This window comes from Bombina bombina, chromosome 3, assembly GCF_027579735.1.
Source record: "Bombina bombina isolate aBomBom1 chromosome 3, aBomBom1.pri, whole genome shotgun sequence".
NCBI classification, from domain to species: domain Eukaryota; kingdom Metazoa; phylum Chordata; class Amphibia; order Anura; family Bombinatoridae; genus Bombina; species Bombina bombina.
In genome coordinates, this window is record NC_069501.1 from 709,083,893 (window position 1) to 709,108,448 (window position 24,556).

Below are 24,556 nucleotides of genomic sequence, written 5' to 3' on the forward strand. Positions count from 1 at the left end.
CTTATTTATTTTATTAGAGGGCATAGATTAGGTGTATTTAGTTTAAACTTCTTGTAATTTTTTTTATTTTCTGTAATTTAGTGTTTTTTTTTGTTTGTACTATAGTTTATTTTATTTAATTGTATTTAATTTTAGCTAATTGTAGTTAATTTATTTAATTCATTTAATGATAGTGTAGTGTTAGGTGTAATTGTAACTTAGGTTAGGTTTTATTTTACAGGTAAATTTGTAATTATTTTAACTAGGTAGCTATTAAATAGTTATTAACTATTTAATAGATATTGTACCTAGTTAAAATAAATACAAAGTTGCCTGTAGAATAAAAATAAATCCTAAAATAGCTACAATGTAACTATTAGTTATATTGTAGCTATCTTAGGGTTTATTTTATAGGTAAGTATTTAGTTTTAAATAGGAATACTTTAGTTAATAATAGTAATATTATTTAGATTTATTTAAATAATAATTAAGTTAGGGGGGTGTTAGGGTTAGACTTAGGTTTAGGGGTTAATAACTTTATTATAGTGGTGGCGACGTTGGCGACGGCAGATTAGGGGTTAATAGATTTAATAGGCTATGTGGGCTATGGCGGTTTAGGGGTTAATACTAGAATAGGTTTATTGCGGTGTGGGCTATGGCGGTTTAGGGGTTAATAATTTAGTTATTACTTGCAGTGTGGGCTATGGCGGTTTAGGGGTTAATAATTAGGCTTATTGCGTTGTGGGGGGTTATCGGTCTAGGGGTTAATACATTTATTATTAGGAGTGAGGGGGGATTGGGGATATAGGGGTATACGTGTCGGGCTTATTCTTGGGAGGCATGTTAGACAGTTACGAGAGATTTAAATTTTTTGTTACTTTTCTTAGGCGCCGGCAGTTTCTAAAGTGCCGTAAGTCACTAGCGACTCCAGAAATTTGTAGTTACGTTTATTTCTGGACATCGCTAGTTTATCCGACTTACGGCACTTTAGGAACTGCCGTTAGGGTATATGTAATACCTCTATGTGCAAGGTGAAATTACGGGCGACGCGGGTTCCCTCGCACCGAAACCTGCGCCGTATATCGGAACGCACCCCTGATTGGCACCTCCAAAATAGTGGTGGGTGGAATTTGACTATTGAAAAACAATTACAACAAGCAAGGTGTCAATGCATTCATTTTCTATACTTACCTAGCATGTTCATTTATAACTAGACAGCAGAAACCTATTGTAAGTACAAGATGCTTTCTGTGGCTTTAATTATGGCTAGGTTTTCCTTACTTAAAGGGACAGTCTACAATATATTTTTTATTGTTAAACCATTCCCCAGTTTTGCACAGTGATTACCTTGTATCTAAGCATCTTCTGACAGCCCCCTGATCACATGACTTTTTATTAATTATCTATTGACTTGCATTTTAGTGCTGTGTTGTGCTAAATCTTAAATAACTCCTTGTGCATGAACACAATGTTATCTATATGGCCCACATAGATAACATTGTGAAGCAGTCTCCTGTTGTGAAAAACATAATTTATGCTTACCTGATAAATTTATTTCTCTTGTAGTGTATCCAGTCCACGGATCATCCATTACTTGTGGGATATTCTCCTTCCCAACAGGAAGTTGCAAGAGGATCACCCACAGCAGAGCTGCTATATAGCTCCTCCCCTCACTGCCATATCCAGTCATTCGACCGAAACAAGCCGAGAAAAGGAGAAACCATAGGGTGCAGTGGTGACTGTAGTTTAATAAAAATTTAGACCGGGCCGTGGACTGGATATACTACAAGAGAAATAAATTTATCAGGTAAGCATAAATTATGTTTTCTCTTGTTAAGTGTATCCAGTCCACGGATCATCCATTACTTGTGGGATACCAATACCAAAGCTAAAGTACACGGATGATGGGAGGGACAAGGCAGGAACTTAAACGGAAGGAACCACTGCCTGTAGAACCTTTCTCCCAAAAACAGCCTCCGAAGAAGCAAAAGTATCAAATTTGTAAAATTTGGAAAAAGTATGAAGGGAAGACCAAGCTGCAGCCTTGCAAATCTGTTCAACAGAGGCCTCATTTTTAAAGGCCCAGGTGGAAGCCACAGCTCTAGTAGAATGAGCTGTAATCCTTTCAGGAGGCTGCTGTCCAGCAGTCTCATAGGCTAAACGGATTATACTCCGAAGCCAAAAAGAAAGAGAGGTTGCTGAGGCCTTCTGACCTCTCCTCTGTCCAGAGTAAACAACAAACAGGTTAGATGTTTGGCGAAAATCTTTAGTAGCCTGTAAGTAAAACTTCAAGGCACGGACTACGTCTAGATTATGCAAAAGACTTTCCTTCTTTGAAGAAGGATTAGGACATAATGATGGAACAACAATCTCTTGATTGATATTCTTGTTAGAAACCACCTTAGGTAAAAACCCAGGTTTTGTACGCAGAACAACTTTATCTGAATGAAAGATCAGATAAGGAGAATCACAATGTAAGGCAGATAACTCCGAGACTCTTCGAGCCGAGGAAATAGCCATCAGAAAAAGAACTTTCCATGAAAGAAGTTTGATATCAATAGAATGAAGGGGTTCAAACGGAACCCCTTGAAGAACTTTAAGAACCAAGTTTAAGCTCCATGGAGGAGCAACAGGTTTAAACACAGGCTTAATTCTAACTAAAGCCTGACAAAATGCCTGAACATCTGGAACGTCTGCCAGACGCTTGTGTAAAAGAATAGACAGAGCAGAAATCTGTCCCTTTAAAGAACTAGCTAATAATCCTTTGTCCAAACCCTCCTGGAGGAAGGACAATATCCTAGGAATCCTAACCCTACTCCATGAGTAATTCTTGGATTCACACCAATGAAGATATTTACGCCATATCTTGTGGTAAATTTTCCTGGTGACAGGCTTTCGTGCCTGTATTAAGGTATCAATTACTGACTCGGAGAAGCCACGCTTTGATAGGATCAAGAGTTCAATCTCCATGCAGTCAGTCTCAGAGAAAGTAGATTCGGATGATTGAAAGGACCTTGTATTAGAAGGTCTTGTCTCAGAGGCAGAGTCCATGGTGGAAAGGATGACATGTCCACTAGGTCTGCATACCAGGTCCTGCGTGGCCACGCAAGCGCTATCAATATCACCGATGCTCTTTCCTGTTTGATTTTGGCAATCAGACGAGGGAGCAGAGGAAACGGTGGAAACACATAAGCCAGGTTGAAGAACCAAGGCGCTGCTAGAGCATCTATCAGTGCCGCTTCTGGGTCCCTGGACCTGGATCCGTAACAAGGAAGCTTGGCGTTCTGGCGAGACGCCATGAGATCCAATTCTGGTTTGCCCCAAAGGAGAACCAATTGAGCAAACACCTCCGGATGGAGTTCCCATTCCCCCGGATGAAAAGTCTGAAGACTTAGAAAATCCGCCTCCCAGTTCTCTACACCTGGGATATGGATCGCTGACAGGTGGCAAGAGTGAGTCTCTGCCCAGCGAATTATCTTGGAGACTTCTGACATCGCTAGGGAACTCCTGGTTCCCCCTTGATGGTTGATGTAAGCCACAGTCGTGATGTTGTCCGACTGAAATCTGATGAACCTCAGTGTTGCTAACTGAGGCCAAGCCAGAAGAGCATTGAATATTGCTCTTAACTCCAGAATATTTATTGGGAGGAGTTTCTCCTCCTGAGTCCATGAACTCTGAGCCTTCAGGGAGTTCCAGACTGCACCCCAACCTAGAAGGCTGGCATCTGTTGTTACAATTGTCCAATCTGGTCTGCGAAAGGTCATACCCTTGGACAGATGGGCCCGAGATAACCACCAGAGAAGAGAATCTCTGGTTTCCTGATCCAGATTTAGTAGAGGGGACAAATCTGTGTAATCCCCATTCCACTGACTGAGCATGCATAATTGCAGCGGTCTGAGAAGCAGGCGCGCAAATGGCACTATGTCCATCGCCGCTACCATTAAGCCGATTACTTCCATGCACTGAGCCACCGTGGGGCGCGGAATGGAGTGAAGGACACGGCAAGCATTTAGAAGTTTTGATAACCTGGACTCCGTCAGGTAAATTTTCATTTCTACAGAATCTATTAGAGTCCCTAGGAAGGAAACCCTCGTGAGAGGAGATAGAGAACTCTTTTCTTCGTTCACTTTCCACCCATGCGACCTCAGGAATGACAGAACTATCTCTGTATGAGATTTGGCAATTTGAAAGATTGACGCCTGTATCAGGATATCGTCCAGGTAAGGAGCCATCGCTATGCCTCGCGGTCTTAGGACCGCCAGAAGTGAGCCCAGAAACTTTGTAAAAATTATTGGGGCTGTAGCCAACCCGAATGGAAGAGCTACAAATTGGTAATGCCTGCTAGAAAGGCAAACCTCAGGAACTGATGATGATTCTTGTGAATCGGAATGTGAAGGTAGGCATCCTTTAAGTCCACTGTGGTCATGTACTGACCCTCTTGGATCATGGGTAAAATGGTTCGAATAGTTTCCATCTTGAATGACGGAACTCTGAGGAATTTGTTTAGGATCTTTAAATCCAAAATTGGTCTGAAGGTTCCCTCTTTTTTGGGAACCACAAACAGATTTGAATAAAACCCCTGTCCTTGTTCCGTCCGCGGAACTGGATGGATCACTCCCATTACAAGGAGATCTTATATGCAGCTTAGGAATGCCTCTTTCTTTATCTGGTTTGCAGATAATCTTGAAAGGTGAAATCTCCCTTGTGGAGGAGAAGCTTTGAAGTCCAGAAGATATCCCTGAGATATGATCTCCAACGCCCAGGGATCCTGAACATCTCTTGCCCACGCCTGGGCGAAGAGAGAGAGTCTGGCCCCTACTAGATCTGTTGTCGGATAGGGGGCCGCTCCTTCATGCTGTCTTAGAGGCAGCAGCAGGCTTTCTGGCCTGCTTGCCCTTGTTCCAGGACTGGTTAGGTTTCCAGGCCTGCTTGGATTGAGCAAAAGTTCCCTCTTGTTTTGAAGCAGAGGAAGTTGATGCTGCACCTGCCTTGAAATTTCGAAAGGCACGAAAATTAGACTGTTTGGCCTTTGATTTGGCCCTGTCCTGAGGAAGGGTATGACCCTTACCTCCAGTAATGTCAGCTATAATTTCTTTCAAGCCAGGCCCGAATAAGGTCTGCCCCTTGAAAGGAATGTTGAGTAATTTAGACTTTGAAGTCACATCAGCTGACCAGGATTTGAGCCATAGCGCCCTACGCGCCTGGATGGCGAATCCGGAATTCTTAGCCGTTAGTTTAGTCAAATGAACAATGGCATCAGAAACAAATGAGTTAGCTAGCTTAAGAGTTCTAAGCTTGTCAACAATTTCAGTCAATGGAGCTGTATGGATGGCCTCTTCCAGGGCCTCAAACCAGAATGCCGCCGCAGCAGTGACAGGCGCAATGCATGCAAGGGGCTGTAAAATAAAACCTTGTTGAATAAACATTTTCTTAAGGTAACCCTCTAATTTTTTATCCATTAGATCTGAAAAAGCACAACTGCCCTCAACCGGGATAGAGGTACGCTTTGCTAAAGTAGAAACTGCTCCCTCCACCTTAGGGACAGTCTGCCATAAGTCCCGTGTAGTGGCATCTATTGGAAACATTTTTCTAAATATAGGAGGTGGGGAAAAGGGCACACCGGGCCTATCCCACTCCTTACTAATAATTTCTGTAAGCCTTTTAGGTATTGGAAAAAAATCAGTACTCACCGGCACTGCATAGTATTTATCCAGCCTACACAATTTCTCTGGCCTTCAATTGTGTCACAGTCATTCAGAGCAGCTATTACCTCCCCAAGTAATACACAGAGGTTCTCAAGCTTAAATTTAAAATTAGAAATCTCTGAATCAGGTCTCCCCGATTCAGAGACGTCACCCACAGACTGAAGCTCTCCGTCCTCAGGTTCTGCATATTGTGACGCTTGCCTCTCAATTCAGGCAATCTGCATAATACCTCTGACAGGGTATTATTCATGATTGCAGCCATGTCCTGCAAAGTAATCGCTATGGGCATCCCTGATGTACTTGGCGCCATATTAGCGTGCGTCCCTTGAGCGGGAGGCGAAGGGTCCGACACGTGGGGAGAGTTAGTCGGCATAACTTCCCCCTCGACAGACCCCCTCTGGTGACAATTCTTTTATAGATAAAGACTGATCTTTACTGTTTAAGGTGAAATCAATACATTTAGTACACATTCTCCTATGGGGCTCCACCATGGCTTTTAAACATAATGAACAAGTATCCTCTGTTTCAGACATGTTTGTACAGACTAGCAATGAGACTAGCAAGCTTGGAAAACACTTTAAAGCAAGTTAACAAGCAATATAAAAAAAACGTTACTGTGCCTTTAAGAGAAACAAATTTTGACAAAATTTGAAATAACAGTGAAAAAAGGCAGTTACACTAACAAAATTTTTACAGTGTATGTAACAAGTCATCAGAGCATTGCACCCACTTGCAAATGGATGATTAACCCCTTTAATAACAAAAACAGAATAATAAATGACAAAAACGTTTTTTAAACACAGTCACAACTGCCACAGTCTATTGTGATTACCCTCCTCAAACACGACTTTAAAGCCTTTTGAGCCCTTCAGAGATGTCCTGTATCATGCAGAGGGAAGCTGAATGTCTCTGTCAGTATTTTTAGCTACACAGAAAAGCACTAAAATAGGCACTTCCCACCCATATTGCAACAGTGGAAAGCCTGTTACTAGGCAAAAATCAAGCCAGCCATGTGGAAAAAAACTAGGCCCCAATAAGTTTTGTCACCAAACATATATAAAAATGATTAACATGCCAACAAACGTTTTATATTACACTTTTATAAGAGTATGTATCTCTGTTAATAAGCCTGATACCAGTCGCTATCACTGCATTTAAGGCTTAACTTACATTAATCCGGTATCAGCAGCATTTTTCTAGCAAATTCCATCCCTAGAAATATGTTAACTGCACATACCTTATTGCAGGAAAACCTGCACGCCATTCCCCCTCTGAAGTTACCTCACTCCTCAGAATATGTGAGAACGGCAGTGGATCTTAGTTACTTCTGCTAAGATCATAGAAATCACAGGCAGATTCTTCTTCTAATGCTGCCTGAGATGAAACAGTACACTCCGGTACCATTTAAAAATAACAAACTTTTGATTGAAGTTAAAAAACTAACTATAATACACCACTCTCCTCTTACTACGTCCATCTTTGTTGAGAGTTGCAAGAGAATGACTGGGTATGGCAGTGAGGGGAGGAGCTATATAGCAGCTCTGCTGTGGGTGATCCTCTTGCAACTTCCTGTTGGGAAGAAGAATATCCCACAAGTAATGGATGATCCGTGGACTGGATACACTTAACAAGAGAAACCAAATACAAAAGCATGTGATTAAGAGGCTGTGTGTAGTGGCTTAGAAACAGGCAGAAATGTAGATATTTAAATGTTATTAAGTATATTAATATAACAATTTTTATGGTGGATTTAATACAAAGTTTAATATCCTTTTAAGACAGCTTGGCTCATAATCTGTAAGCAGTTTAACACCTTACCTTCCTTCTTGTACTACTCCTGATATGCCAAATAGTCCAAAATCTGTAATCACAACTTTTCCGTTTTCATAGAAAACATTCTTAGATTTCAAATCTTTGTGGACTATACCCTTGGCGTGCAGATAACCCATACCCTGAGAAACAATGAATATTTTAATTTTAATTTTCAAGAATTATACAATAGAAAAAAAAACTGTTAATGACAAATCCAGTGAACATACAATCAACATGTGTGTCATTTAACAATCTTGAAGTCCAAGCCCTTGAAAGCCCATAGAAAGCCTATGTAGAGAGTGGGTAGGACTGCTCTATACATAACAGCCCAGCCAAAAGAGGAAATTAAGGGGGGCGGAGGAACAGAGAATACCAATTAGGATTATAAATCTTTAATTATAAAATATTTATACACTTAAAAAAAAAAATATGTGTTTGTACTTGCAAACTAATATATGTTTTATTGCAGCATTCTTTTAGTCTGACGTGTACCATCCCTTTAATTTGTGATCTGATATTGAAAACACCATCTTTTGCATCAAGTGAATATTTTTTACAAACCAAGCTACAAGTAGTCGTGAAGGCTGATGCAGTGGTTTACAAACTAAACATTATATTTACTATATTTATATTACAAATATATACAAACATACACGAGTACCAAATACAGCTGGTTTAAGGAATAGCCTCAATATAAGTCTTGAAATGAGACATGCAGCTATACCTTGATAATTTCTTGTGCAATCTGCCTCGTCTTGTTGATATCCAGTGAGGTCTTCGGATCTCTTACAAAAGAGTGAAGTGTTCTACCTTTACAAAAACTGAAAGGTGACAATGTTACCAACTCATTATCATCATAAAACCTGATTGCTTCTACAACAAACTGTTTGATTTGAAAATCTAAAAGGTTTCACTGTTTTTTTACTGGCTCTAAACCACGGTTACAAACCGAGAGCTACAGATGATTCACAATACTGTCCAATTCCATTCCTTGAAGTATTTTAGGCCATTGCTTCTGAACCGCGGTCCTCAAATACCCCCAACAGGCCAGGTTTTCATTATAGCTGAACCAGTGCACAGGTGAAATAATCAGCTTATGGGTGAGAGCAGGTTAATATCCATGGTTACTGATTAGCTGAATACTTCACCTGTGCACTGGTTCAGTTATAATGAAAACCTGGCCTGTTGGGGATACTTGAAGACTGTGGTTGAGAAACACTGTTTCAGACTACTCCAGCTTGAGCTAAGGTGGGCTACTTAGCTTATATTACCAATTATTTTTTGTGAAATTCTTCTGCCTTTTCTGACATATAATTAAGAGGCTGACACAGGTTCTCTTACATAGAAAATGTGCGCTACACAGGAAAAGATCTAGCAAAACTAACAACAAATATAAAAGTTATGGTGAGAACAGATTTTTTTTCTTATATTTTAATATCTTGCTTCAAATTAGTTAGAATGGGTGAATATCTGCCCAACATTTGTCATTCTAGTTACAAACAACTGGTTTAAAATTGTGATTCTAATATACTTCAAATGTAATATTTGAGTGTTGCATTTGAATATTGGAATATTAATATTTATTTCGAAATTGAAATACAGGAATTGCCCCACTCTTGTTATATAGAAAGGAAGAATAAACAAAATGCTGGGTTTTTTTGTATTACTATTAAAATTAAAAATAACCAAACTAATCATGTTTAAAAGAATAAGTATTATTATTAGTAATAATAAACTAAAAAAAATTCCTAAAGAATCTCAACTTTCTGCTAACTTTTTTTGGTTATATTGAAAAACCTTGTAAGCAGCTTGCACTTGTCATACCTAATCTAACAGTCTAGCCTATTTCCTTGGCTTATTGATACAATACAGTTAAAGGGATAGGAAGATCAAAATGAAAATGTGCTTGGGGGCATTTTAACTTTAAGTAGAAGCATTTTAGCATTCTAGTTAAAGTTACTAATAGTTTTCAGAGGCCTATGTACATATGCTGTGTGGGTCCGTGCACCAGTATTCAAGCTCAGAAAGCTGGTGGTAGTGGAGTGTATTGTGTATGCGAAAACATAATTTGTGTTATATAAACCACTGCTAACTCTCTGAGAAGGAGTGGTGTTTGAATACAGATGTATAGGCTCTCACAGCATATGTGCATATGCCAATGAAAAACACTAATAACTTTTACTAGAAGAATTTTTGCCAACGAAAGTATAGGGCAAAAATGCTTCTATTTTAAAACTGAAAGGCGCCCATGCATTTTTCTCATCAGAAGTGTCTACACTAATGCTGTTGGCGGAGAGCTAAGAGGAGCTACCATTTCACGTCTTAGACTGGTAGATATAAATATTTTTCTTTAATAGTATATAACTGAAATATGCAGTGTTCTTGTGAGGTCTTTAGCTTAAAGGGACATGAAGCTTAAAAAATACAATTTCTTATTGCATCATTTCTTACCTACTCAGGTTACTCCTATGCAGGAAAGGGAATTTACAGGCATAACTTAAAGGGACAGTCTACAGCAGAATTTGTATTGTTTTAAAAATGTAGATAATCCCTTTATTTACCCATTCCCTAGTTTTGCATAACCAATAGAGTTATTATAATACACTTTTTACCTCTGTAATTATCTTGTATCTAAGCCTCTGCAAACTGCTCCCTTGCATTTTAGCCAATCAGTGCTGGCTCCTAGGAACTCCATGTACGTGAGCACAGTGTTATCTATATGAAACACATGAACTAACAACCTCTAGTGGTGAAAAACTGTCAAAATGCCCTGAGATAAGAGGCGGCCTTCAAGGGCTTAGAAATTAGCATATGAATCTCCTAGGTTTAGCTTTCAACTAAGAATACCAAGAGAAAAAAGCTAAATTGGTGATAGAAGTAAATAGGAAAATTGTTTAAAATGACATGCTCTATCTGAATCATGAAAGTTTGTTTCGTACTAGACTGTCCCTTTAACTGAAGATAAACACAGTAACACCTTAATAAAACTGCACAAATAAAAAAGAAAGATGACTAATAAAAAATGCTCTAACTTCAGTTGGTACAGTACAGCTTTTTATAGAGGATGTTTATATAAGACCAAATGAAACATAGAAAATGAGATTGTTACTCTGTAAATTACAGCACTCTCAGTATAGATATTAAGGCCACAAACTCAGGTTTTGTAAACACACTATTGGAGGACTGCACACTCACCTAGTGATGATGGCTAAGTGAGGAGGGTGCATGCAGGCTCCCATGAATAGCACTACATTCTCATGCCTTGTCTGCCTGTAGTTCATCACTTCCTTTTTGAAAAGCTTCAGGTGATCTTGATTATTCCCATCTATCTCCAGTAGCCGGATGGCTACCTCTCCATGCCACTTGCCTCTGAAGACCTTCCCCCACCTCCCCTGGCCAATCAGCTCTCCAAGTTCAATCTCCTCAAATGGGATATCCCACTCATGCAGAAATGCACTGGTCTGGCTTGGTTCGCGGGATATCCTCCCTCTATGGTGTCCACTTGCTGACCTTCTAGGGGGAAGCTCATCCAGCTCATCATCGTCATATTCAGGCTCAGATTTATTGGCTTCTTGCTCCTCAACCTTTTATAACAAAAGATAATGCGTCTCAGTTACCATAGTTACATTGTTTCATAAATTACTGTGAGGCGGAGCAAACAGAATTGTCCCAAACATGTGCCCAAAGCTGCTGCTTATGAAGGAAACATACAGAAAATATCAAAGGTTACTACATTGCACAGCAAATAGCTGTACCTCACAAACTGTTTAGCTCATCATTATCAGTTTATCTTACAAGTTGATTGAGCAGCCATTTGTGGGGAGTTATTGAATAAGGCAAATGGTTTTTAAGGTATATTACAGAGTACTCTGGCACATGTTGTTCTGTCCAGAAAGACATGGGGCTAATTTACAATTGTAATGTGATCTAGTTCATAGTATACTCTCTGAATTCCTCCCAAACATTCTTAAGAGCCATAGATGACCAACAACCCATATCAAAACTCAAAAGGCTAGATCCCAAGTGGAGCGCAATGTATAGTGCAGGGTGCTTTATCTTGTGTTCGGAATAACATACAATCTACTATTACAAATGGATGGTTAAAAATTGTAACCAGAGCATCTTAATGTGAAAGTTTTTCTAGCACGCTCTATACTTTTAATAACAGCATAGATCATTTCAGTGAGGACCCCAAAGTTTTTTAGTAAATTTTGTAATATGATCACATTATGCAGTTAAAGGGACATAATACTCATATGCTAAATCACTTGAAACTGATGCCTTATAACTGTAAAAAGCTGACAGGAAAATATCACCTGAGCATCTCTATGTAAAAAGGAAGATATTTTACCTCACAATCTCCTCAGCTCAGCAGAGTAAGTTCTATGTAAAAAGTTATACTCAGCTGCTGATATGGCGAGTCTACAAAGTCATCAATTACTAGAGGGAATATCTCTCCTGTCCAGCAAAGCTGTTAAATATCACTCCCCTTCCCATAATCCCCAGTCATTCGACCTAAGGGAAATGGAAAAAGGAATAACACAAAAGGTGTAGAGGTGCCTGAGGTTTAGTAAAAAATAACTGTCTTAAATATACGGGTGGGGTTGTGGACTCACCATATCCAGAAAGAAAGAAATTTATCAGGTAAGCATACATTTTGTTTTCTTTCCTAAGATATGGTGAGTCCACGACATCATCAATTACTAGTGGGAACCAATACCCAAGCTAGAGGACACACACTTTCTCCCAAATGAGGCCTCAGCTGAGGCAAAAGTATCAAATTTATAAAATTTATAAAATTTTGAAAAACTGTGCAGAGAGGATCAAGTTGCAGCCTTGCAAATCTGTTCCACAGAAGCTTCGTTTTTGAAAGCCCAAGAAGACGAGACAGCCCTAGTGGAAGGAGTTGCAAGTCTCTCAGGAGGCTGCTGTCCAGCAGTCTCATAAGCAAAACGAATCATACTTCTCAACTAAAAGGAAAGAGAAGTAGCAGTAGCCTTCTGACCCTTACGCTTTCCGGGAGACAAACAAAAAGGGCAGAAGACTAGTGGAAATCTGCCTGTAAATAGAATTTTAAAGCACGCACTACATGCAAGTTTGTGCAACAGATGCTCTTTATGAGAAGAAGGATTGGGACAAAGAGAAGGAACAATTTCCTGATTAATATTCCTAACTGAAACGACCTTAGGAAGAAAACCCAACCTAGTACGTAGGACCACCTTATCCGCATGAAAGATAAGGTAAGGAGAATCATACTGCAAAGTCGAGAGTTCCGAAACTCTCCTTGCAGAAGAAATAGCAACAAGAAACAAAACCTTCCAAAATAACAATTTAATATCTATGGAATGCATTGGCTCAAACGGACCCTGCTTCAAAACCTTAAGAACAAGGTTAAGACTCCAAGGAGGAGTAACTGACTTAAACACAGGCCTGATTCAGACCAAGGCCTGACAAAACGATTTAACATCTGGCACAACCGCTTATGCAACAGAAAAGATAATAAATAAATCTGACTGACAACCCCTTCTCCAGACCTTCCTGGAGAAAAGACAAAATTCTAGGAATCCTAACCCTAGATTCACACCAATGAAGGTATTTTACGCCATACCTTATGGTAAATTTTTCAAGTAACAGGCTTGCAAGCTTGAATCATGGTCTCAATGACTGGCTCAGAAAAACCACGCTTAGACAAAACTAAGCATTCAATCTCCAAGCAGTCAGTTTCAGAGAAACAAGATTTGGATGGAAGAAAGGACCCTGAGTTAGAAGATCTTTCCTCAGAGAAAACCTCCAAGGAGGCAGAGATGACATGTTCACTAGGTCTACATACCAGATCCTGCGTGTCCATGCACGAGCTATTAAAATTACCAACACTCTCTCCTGTTTGATACGAGCAATGACTCGTGGAAGGAGAGCAAATGAAGGAAACAGATAAACTAGACCGAACCCCCAAGGCACCGCCAGAGCATCTATCAGAGCTGCCTGCGGTTCTCTTGACCTTGAACCGTACCTTGGAAGCTTGGCGTTCTGCCGAGATGCCATTAGATCCAATTCTGGAACTCCCCATTTGAGGGTTAACCTGGAAAACACCTCCGAAAGGAGAGCCCACTCCCCGGGATAAAAAGTCTGTCTGCTCAGAAAATCCACTTCCCAATTATCCACTCCCGGAATGTGGATGGCAGATAGACAACAATCGTGAGCTTCTGCCCACTGAATAATCCGAGCCACCTCCCTCATGGCTAAGGAACACCGAGTTCCTCCCTGATGGTTGATGTAAGCCACTGAGATGATATTGTCCAACTGAAATCTGATAAAGCGGGCTAAAGCCAACTGAGGCCAAGTTAACAGAATTGTACATCTCTCTCAACTTCAAGATGTTTATGGGGAGAGCAGACTCTTCCCAAGTCCATAATCCCTGCACCTTTAACAAGTCCCAGACTGCTCCCCAGCCTAGCAGGCTGGCATCCGTGGTCACGATCACCCAAGAAGGTCTCCGGAAGCATGTACCCTGACAGATGTTCCTGAGAAAACCACCACGGAAGAGAGTCTCTTGTTAACACGTCTAGATCTATTCTCTAGGACAGATCCAAATGGTTTCCGTTCCATTGCTTGAGCATGCATAATTGCAGAGCTCTCAAATGGAATCGAGCAAAGTTAATTATGTCCATGGAACCGACCATCAACCCAATTACTTCCATACATTGGGCTACAGATGGCCGAACAGTAGACTGAAGAGAGAGGCAAGCAGAGAGAATTTTGGATTTCCTGACCTCCGTCAGAAAAACTTTCATAGATAGGGAATCTATTATAGTCCCTAAGAACACCACCCTTGTAGCTGGGACAAGGGAACTCTTTCCCAGATTCACTTTCTATCCGTGGGAACATAGAAAAGACAAGAAGATCTCTGTATGGGAGCTTGCTTGTTGAAAAGATGGCGCCTGAACCAAAATGTCGCCTAAGTAAGGCGCCACTGCAATTCCCCGAGACCTGATTACTGCCAAGAGAGCCCATAGAACCTTGGGAAAAATTCTGGGAGCTGTAGCAAGGCCAAACGGAAGAGCCACAAACTGAAAATGTTTCTCTAGAAAAGCGAATCTCAGAAATTTGTGATGATCCCTGTGAATAGGGACATGAATATATGCGTCCTTCAGGTCTATGGTCATCATGAACTGACCTTCCTAAACCAAAGGAAGAATGGACCGAATGGTCTCCATTTTGAAGGATGGCACCCTGTGAAATTTGTTGAGACACTTTAGGTCTAAAATGGGACAAAAAGTTCCCTTTTTCTTGGGAACCACAAACAGATTTGAATAGAATCCTAGACCCTGTTCCTTTACTGGAACTGGAACAATCACTCCCAGAGAGAAAAGAACCTGAACACTCTCTTTTTACCTGATTTGCAGACAACCATAAGAGGTGAAACCTGCCCCTGGGAGGGAGAGAATTGAATTCTATCTTGTAACCCTTAGAAACAATGCCAACAGCCCAAGGATCTGGGACATCTCGTAACCACTCCCAATAAAACAGGGAAAGTCTGCCCCCCACTTGATCAGACTACGGATCAAGGGCCGACCCATCATGCTGATTTAAACTCAGCTGAGGATTTCTTAGATTGCCTGCCCTTTTTCCAGGACTGAATGGGTCTCCAAGAGGACATGGATTGCTCCTGTTTGGAAGCGGAAGAGGAAGGCTTTTGACCTTTGAAATTATGAAAGGAACGAAAATCACTTTGACGTCCCTTAAATCAAATTTTCTTGTCTTGCGGTAGAAAAGATCCTTTTCCACCCGTAATATCAGATATTATTTCTGCCAGTCCCGGCCCAAACAAAGTCTTACCCTTGTAAGGAAGCGCCAAAAGCTTAGACTTGGAGGAAACATCAGCTGACCAAGACTTAAGCCACAAAGCCTTGCGAGCCAAGACAGAGAAACCAGACAGCTTGGCCCCCAATTTAATAATTTACATCTTAGCATCAGAAATAAAAGAATTGGCTAGCTTAAGAGCCTTAATCCTATCCTAAATTTCCTCCAATGAAGTTTCCTCTAAAATAGATTCAGATAAAGCATTGCACCAATAAGATGCTGCACTTGTCACTTTGGCAATACAAACTGCAGGTTGCCATTGAAGACCCTGATGCACATACATCTTCTACAAATATACCTCCAGCTTCTTATCCATTGGAACCTTAAAGAGCAACTATCCTCTTTAGGGATCGTAATTTTCTTAGCCAGAGAAGAAATAGCCCCTTCTACTTTAGGCACAGTGCGCCAAGAATCCATAATTGATTCATTAATAGGAAACATCTTCTTAAAAACTAAAGACGGGGAGAAAGGAATCCCTGTTTTTTCCCATTCCTGGGCAATAATCTCCATCACACGAAGATACATCATAGAATCTATTAAGCTTACTAGATTTCTTAGGGTTAGCTATAGCAGGAGAGTCAAAATCATCCAAAGTAGCCGCCCAAAACCTCCTTTAATAAAACATGAAGGTGTTCAAGCTTAAACCTGAAGCTTACTTCTTCCACCTCAGACAAAAGATTAACACTGTCAGAATCAGAGATTTCACCCTCAGAAGGAACTGAGGTAACATCCTCCCTAGAGTTATGAGGAAGACTGACCAGTATAGTAGCTGCTGAAACAGGCACCTTACAATGTATTAAGTGTTTAGTTTTCCTCTTGCATTTTCCTTTAACAGGAAATGCAGATAAAGCTGCAGATACGGCAGAAGATATCTGTGCGGCAAAATCTGCAGGCAAATACACCCCACCAGGAGGTTGAGAGGAACCGCAGGACACTGCATGTGACGCCATAGGGGCTTGGAACATTTGAGGAGAAGGCTGCAGCATTGCCTGAACAGCATCATCCTGAGAGACAGGCTCATAATGCAATATTTTTTCTTTACATCGTAGCGTTCTAGCTAAAGTAATAGTAAAAAAATTGCAAAGGAGAAACAATTTGCGCCTCTAAACATAATAAACATTAAAAACAATATCATGATTATCCATGTCCATAGCTAAAAAAAAAAATCAGCCCCAGAAAGAAAGAAAAAAATATTTGAATAAAGGACAACTGTCACTTTAAGAGAAACATAAAAACTAAAAACGCTATCTATAAAACTAAAGCTTGACAACCTCTACACCTCAGCAGTACTGAGGTGTGTACCGCAACTCCAGGAGACTTGAAAAGGACACAGAGACTGACACACAACTGAACATACACTGAGACAAACTGCAGCAACAACAGACGCTGATCCGTTCCATATAACTGAAACACAAGGATCACGTGACCAGCACATCCGGAAAAGTGCACACAAGAAAAAGGCACGCAATCCGAAAAAGAAATAGCAACATCCGTTACCACATAAACAAAACAAACATTTGCCAAAAATAAAAATCTAGCAACACTCGGTCGCAACGTGCAATCCCCAAATCACATAGTGCCAGCATACTGCCTATCGAATCCTATTAAATGGATTACTAAATCACATAAAGAAAAACTGTAGAATATAAATAATGAATCTTTAAAAGTGCAAAGTCTCCTATACCTAGAAGACAAAAAAGCACTTACCTGAAGTCTAGCTGTCCGGCAAGGAAGACAGCTCACAAGGCGTGAAAGGCCACAAACTTCTTACAGAGACCTGAGGAAAAAAGAAAGAACGGAGTAACCAACTCTGGCTTTCTATACTTAGGGCAGCAAAATGTTAGGAAACAAAGTAAGCACCACCTTACAACTTCCTAACTGCTTAAAAGCCACCACTTCTCTGCAGCAGAGATTGGCGTGGAATACAGCTATACCCAAATCCTTGCTTGCAGGGAAAACTATCCCTATAAAGGATCTAATTTCTTTAGACACCAAACGTCACCTCCTCCATTGATAAAGGCAAAGAGAATGACTGGGGATTATGGGAAGGGACGTGATATTTAACAGCTTTGCTGTAGTGCTCTTTGCCGCCTCCTGCTGAACAGGAGAGATATTCCCGCTAGTAATTGATGACGTTGTGGACTCACCATATCTTTGGAAAGAAAAATAAATACATTTCTTGAAAATTTAAAAAGAAGTAAAATACCAGAATTTCATATAACCTAATATTGTGTGTAGAATACAAAGGACTGCTCTGTTTTAGAATATACACATACAAAGGTGTAACACATACTCCCTCTAGTGGTAATACTTTATAAAGTGCTATAAAAGGAACTTTACCTCTGCTTCCTGCTCCTCAGTCACTTCAGCCTCCATTGGAGTCTCGGCACTAATGACAAAAAAAATTGTTACAGGCCTTCTGCTGTAATGAAACACTCAAAAAAGCTTAAAGCATCAGAATAGCAACTCAAAACACTCAATTATAGCTACAGCTGGTCATTGCAGTTAAATAAAAGTTGACATTTGTTTATCATATTTATTAAGACTTTATATGATGGCCATGTTGGTTCATTTCATAATTTAAAAAATTTTGGCTCAGAAAAAGGGCTTAAATCTAATGTATAGACATGCAAAATTATTTACAGAAACATTATCAACATTATTTTATGTGTAAAGTTGATAGATTTCTAATGAATGATGCATAAGCAACAAACCAGGGGCAAGATTACATATCGACACCAGTGTTTACACGGTTTTGGTATTACATATATGGCGCCGCATATAAATGCGGCGCATATATTTCAACCGTCGCCCACAATTTTTACTATCATAAGCTAACATAGAACTGCGTCGCTCCGTGACTGCTTGGTCCGGGATGAAGAAGGAAGAGGTCCCCGCTTGTAAGAAGATGTCGACCGCTTGGAAGAAGACTTCAGCGCCTGGAACAGGACCTTCTCCGCTGGACTTCAGGAACGGTGAGTACCTATTTGGGGATTAGAATTGGGCTTTTTTTTTAAGGGGGGGGTTTAGATTAGGGATTTATTGGGCACTCTTAAAAGAGCTGAATGCCCATTTAAGGGCATTGCCCATACAAATGCCCATTTAGGGGCAATGGGTAGCTTAGGATTCTTTAGTGTTAGGTTTTTTATTTTGGGCGGTTTGGTGGGTGGTGGGGGTTTACTGTTAGAGGGGGGACTTAGTATTTTTTAAGATGAAAGAGCTGTTTAATTTAGGGCAATGCCCTACAAAAGGCCATTTAAAGGCTATTGGTAGTTTAGCATTAGATTAGGGGGTGTTTTTATTTTGGGGGGCTTTTTTATTTTCATAGGGATTAGGTTTAATTTTTTATTTTTTATAATTTGGTTTAATGTTTTATGTAATGTTAGACTTTTTCATTTTTTGTAATCTTATATTAATTTTTTATTTTTTTATTTTTAAGTAATGTTAGCTTTTTTATTTTAATTGTAACTTAGTATTTTTTAATTTAGGTAATTGGGGTTAATTTAGGGGGTGTAAGGTTAGGGGGCTTAGTAATTTTATTAGTTATCAGCATTGTGGGGGGTTGGCAGATTTATTAGGTTTGTTGCAATGAGGGTTTGGTGGATTAGGGGTTAATAGATTTATAAGGTTTCTTGCGATGAGTACTTTGAGTTGTTGGGGGTTGGCTTATTAGGGAATAATATTTTTTAGGTAAGATTGCAATGTGGGTGAATGGCGGATTAGGGGGTTAATACATTTATTAGGTAGTTTGCAATGTTGGGGGTTGCTGGATTAGGGGTTAATACATTTATTATTAGTACTGTATTCTGCAGAAAATAGAAGACAGAAGCGCCACATGGCCCAATATTGTAGGAAATATTTGGATTGAGAAAGGTGTAAGGATTACACTCACATGAGATATGTCACCTCTAATGGTGTAGATGAAGCGGTCTGGGATCACAGAAGGACAAATGAGTTGTAGTAATAAATGTATGAAAAGCACTCACATTTGTTGAAACACCTCACTTAGTGCTATAGGGGCAGACTGGGATCAATCTGGTCACCCAGTAGACTTGATCAATGGCATCCAAGAACTCTCAGGGGTCCATAGGCAGATGTGAGGAGTAGATGGTATAGCAAAAAGCAGGCAGCAAGTGGTAAGTAAAATAACTTACTTTATTTAAAAGAGTGAAACGTATGCAACGCGTTTCTCAGCCACCAGTGGCTGTTTCATCAGACTTAATAAAATTGAATGTCATACACTTGTTATATATACCATACAAACAAACTAAGTAATCACTGTAATTGGCCACACTTGAGATAGGTGTGGCCCAGGTAAAATCATCACATGAGTCATGCCCAATCAGACATGGCCCACAGGAAATGATGTCACAATATAAACAAAACATGACAAGTATAAACATAATAACCAAACAGGTAAACAGTAAAAATATGTTAAAAATACATGTCAGTGCAAGATGAAAAATCATCATTTCTATTTGTCAAGTTATTGAAATAATTGGCATTTGAGTTATAACACTTAATAATATAGTAATAATAAACCGTAATAAAATAACTCTTTCATATGTTAATGTTAATCATTCAGAACTCATACAGTTAATAATCTTCCCATAAGAATAAATATAAATATAGAGACAGTAAGATTTAACCCCTTAGTGACCAGAGCACTTTTCCATTTTCTGTCCGTTTGGGACCAAGGCTATTTTTACATTTTTGCGGTGTTTGTGTTTAGCTGTAATTTTCTTCTTACTCATTTACTGTACCCACACATATTATATACCGTTTTTCTCGCCATTAAATGGACTTTCTAAAGATACCATTATTTTCATCATATCTTATAATTTACTATAAAAAAAATTATAAAATATGAGGAAAAAATGGAAAAAAACACACTTTTTCTAACTTTGACCCCCAAAATCTGTTACATATCTAAAACCACCAAAAAACACCCATGCTAAATAGTTTCTAAATTTTGTCCTGAGTTTAGAAATACCCAATGTTTACATGTTCTTTGCTTTTTTTGCAAGTTATAGGGCCATAAATACAAGTAGCACTTTGCTATTTCCAAACCATTTTTTTCCAAAATTAGCGCTAGTTACATTAGAACACTGATATCTTTCAGGAATCCCTGAATATCCCTTGACAAGTATATATTTTTTTTTAGTAGACATCCCAAAGTATTGATCTAGGCCAATTTTGGTATATTTCATACCACCATTTCACCGCCAAATGCGATCAAATACAAAAAATTGTTCACTTTTTCACAAATTTTTTCACAAACTTTAGGTTTCTCACTGAAATCATTTACAAACAGCTTGTGCAATTATGGCATAAATGGTTGTAAATTCCTCTCTGGGATCCCCTTTGTTCAGAAATAGCACACATATATGGCTTTGGCGTTGCTTTTTGGTAATTAGAAGGCCGCTAAATGCCACTGCGCACCACAAGTGTATCATGCCCAGCAGTTAAGGGGTTAATTAGGGAGCTTTTAGGGAGCTTGTAGGGTTAATTTTAGCTTTAGTGTAGTGTAGTAGACAACCCCAAGTATTGATCTAGGCACATTTTGGTATATTTCATGCCACCATTTCACCGCCAAATGCGATCAAATAAAAAAAATGTAAAATTTTTCACAATTTTAGGTTTCTCACTGAAATCATTTACAAACAGCTTGTGCAATTATGGCACAAATGGTTGTAAATGCTTGTCTGGGATCCCCTTTGTTCAGAAATAGCAGACATATATGACTTTGGCGTTGCTTTCTGGTAATTAGAAGGCCACTAAATCCTGTTGCGCCTCACACGTGTATTATGGCTAGCAGTGAAAGGGTTAATTAGGGAGTTTGTAGTGAGCTTGCAGGGTTAATTTTAGCTTTAGTGTAGAGATCAGCCTCCCATCTGACACATCCCACCCCCTGATCCCTCCCAAACAGCTCCCTTCCCTCCCCCACCCCACAATTGTCCCCGCCATCTTAAGTACTGGCAGAAAGTCTGCCAGTACTAAAATAAAAGGGTTTTTAAAAAAAAAATGAAATTTTTTTTTAGCATATTTACATATGCTACTGTGTAGGATCCCCCCCTTAGCCCCCAACCTCCCTGATCCCCCCCCAAAACCGCTCTCTAACCCTCCCCTCTGCCTTATTGGGGGCCATCTTGGGTACTGGCAGCTGTCTGCCAGTACCCAGTTTACAATAAAAAGTGCTTTTTTGGGTTTTTTTTTGTTTTTTTCTGTAGTGTAGCTTCCCCCAACCCCCCACCCCCCACAAACAAACCCCCACCACCTTGCTGATTGTTTGGATTTTATTTGTTATTATATTTTTTATATCCCCATTTTCTGCAGTGTAGCGGTTCCCACCCGCTCCCTCCCCGTGCACGCGCCCGCCCCCACCCTCCCGTGCACGTGCGCGCCCCCAGCCACCCCCGCCCACGATCCCGCCCCCCTTCAGATCCACATGGCCATCGATGGCCGCCACCCGCCTCCCGGTCCGGCTCCCACCCACCAACGCAGGTAGCCACCGATCTCCGGTGCAGAGAGGGCCACAGAGTGGCTCTCTCTGCACCGGATGACTTAAAAAGGTTATTGCAGGATGCCTCCATATCGAGGCATCACTGCAATAACCGGAAAGCAGCTGGAAGCGAGCAGGATCGCTTCCAGCTGCTTTCCACACTGAGGACGTGCAGGGTACGTTCTCAGGCATTAACTGCCTTTTTTCTGAGGACGTACCCTGCACGTCCTCAGTCGTTAAGGGGTTAATGCAAATCAATGCTTTTGAGTATCGACCAATAATCATGTATATAGAGGAGACAACAGTAATAAAAGCAATAATACAAGTACCAGGATCAGAAAGCAAATCGTGCTCTCATCATGATTGTGCAAGATAGGGGATTATCATTAGTGGATTTCCTATATACAGATTCGATATATGATCACTAATGAGATGTCACATACAAGGTAAATATTGGGCGGAAAGGTTATTATATAATCATCTTGACCGCAATAAGTACTTACTTTGATGTTAAGATCTAGTTATTTATCGCAACGGTTGTAATCGTGTTAGGATTTACACAAACAGCAACCTGCATCTATGTGTGAATGCAAGGGTCGGGTGATGCAATGCGTGCGTGGCACATGATAATAGGTCCTGTGCTAATGTGTGTGTAACTGTTATGCGATTGGCCTAAAAAATCATGACGTCAAAAAAGGGGGATGGGCTGGACCGGATCAGAGCGTGCCCACAAACCCATACATAAATGTCACACAATACTAAAATGCTATGTATCTGGTTAATGGAGTGAATGTCAGCGCCCCACTAGGAGAGTGGAAGAAATATACAAAGCGGTATCTAACAGTCAGAGACTGATCTTAGCAAATATGTTACAAGAGAAACAGGAGCAAATGTTCAGAAAGAAAGGCTAGATAATAAAAGCCCCATCGTCTCATAAATCACATTGCACATTGAAATGGAACTGTGGCCAGGTTAATAAACCTAATAAATAACACACATCTAAAAGTAAATTTATGCTTACCTGATAAATTAATTTCTTCTATGGTACGGCGAGTCCACGGATTCATCCATTACTTGTGGGATATTATCCTCCTGCTAACAGGAAGTGGCAAAGAGCAACACAGCAGAGCTGTATATATAGCTCCTCCCTTAGCTCCACCCCCCAGTCATTCGACCGAAGGTACAGGAAGAAAAAGGAGAAACTACAAGGTGCAGAGGTGACTAAAGTTTAAAATAAAAAAATATAATCTGTCTTAAAATGACAGGGCGGGCCGTGGACTCGTCGTACCATAGAAGAAATTAATTTATCAGGTAAGCATAAATTTACTTTTCTTCTATAAGGTACGACGAGTCCACGGATTCATCCTTTACTTGTGGGATACAATACCAAAGCTACAGGACACGGATGAACGGGAGGGACAAGACAGATGGTTAAACAGAAGGCACCACTGCTTGAAGAACTTTTCTCCCAAAAATAGCCTCCGAAGAAGCAAAAGTATCAAATTTGGAAAATTTGGAAAAGGTATGAAGCGAAGACCAAGTCGCAGCCTTACAAATCTGTTCAACAGAAGCATCATTTTTAAAAGCCCATGTGGAAGCCACCGCTCTAGTAGAGTGAGCTGTAATCCTTTCAGGAGGCTGCTGTCCAGCAGACTCGTATGCCAAACGGATGATGCTTTTCATCCAAAAAGAAAGAGGTAGCCGTAGCTTTTTGACCTCTACGTTTTACAGAATAGACAACAAACAAAGAAGATGTTTGACGGAAATCTTTGGTTTCTTGCAAGTAAAACTTCAAAGCACGAACCACGTCCAAGTTGTGCAACAGACGCTCCTTCTTAGAGGAAGGATTAGGACACAGAGAAGGAACAGCAATTTCCTGATTGATATTCCTATTAGTAACAACCTTAGGAAGGAATCCAGGTTTGGTACGCAAAACCACCTTATCAGCATGGAAAACAAGATAAGGCGAGTCGCATTGCAATGCAGGTAGTTCAGAAACTCTTCGAAGAGATAGCAACTAAAAACAGAACTTTCCAAGATATAAGCTTAATATCTATGGAATGCATAGGTTCAAACAGAACCCATTAAAGAACTTTAAGAACTAAATTCAAACTCCATGGCGGAGCAACAGGTTTAAACACAGGCTTGATTCTAACTAAAGCCTGACAGAACGACTGAACGTCTGGAACATCTGCCAGACGCTTGTGCAGTAGAATTGATAAAGCAGATATCTGTCCCTTTAAGGAACTAGCTGATAGCCCCTTCTCCAATCCTTCTTGGAGAAAGGACAAAATCCTAGGAATCCTGATCTTACTCCATGAGTAGCCTTTGGATTCGCACCAATAAAGTTATTTACACCATATCTTATGATACATTTTCCTGGTGACAGGCTTTCAAGCCTGAATGAAGGTATCTATGACCGACTCAGAGAAACCCCGCTTGGATAAGAACAAGCGTTCAATCTCCAAGCAGTCAGCCGCAGAGAAACTAGATTTGGATGCTGGAACGGACCTTGAATCAGAAGGTCCTGTCTCAGTGGCAGAGTCCATGGTGGAAGAGATGACATGTCCACCAGGTCTGTATACCAAGTCCTGCGTGGCCACGCAGGTGCTATCAAAATCACCAACGCTCTCTCCTGTTTGATTCTGGCAATCAAACGAGGAAGGAGAGGAAATGGTGGACACACATAAGCCAGGTT

At 40.2% G+C, this 24,556-nt stretch overlaps 1 protein-coding gene across 1 annotated transcript in view; it reads right to left on the reverse strand.

The window, feature by feature from the left end:
* Positions 1-24,556, reverse strand: part of KSR1 (kinase suppressor of ras 1) — a 574,092-nt gene that overhangs the window by 42,275 nt on the left and 507,261 nt on the right. The window contains exons 13-16 of the mRNA XM_053707516.1: positions 17,697-17,745; positions 10,692-11,080; positions 8,221-8,317; positions 7,503-7,636 (exon numbers count right to left, since the gene is read on the reverse strand). Coding sequence (XP_053563491.1) covers positions 7,503-7,636; positions 8,221-8,317; positions 10,692-11,080; positions 17,697-17,745 — 669 coding nt within the window. The remainder of the gene's footprint in view (positions 1-7,502; positions 7,637-8,220; positions 8,318-10,691; positions 11,081-17,696; positions 17,746-24,556) is intronic.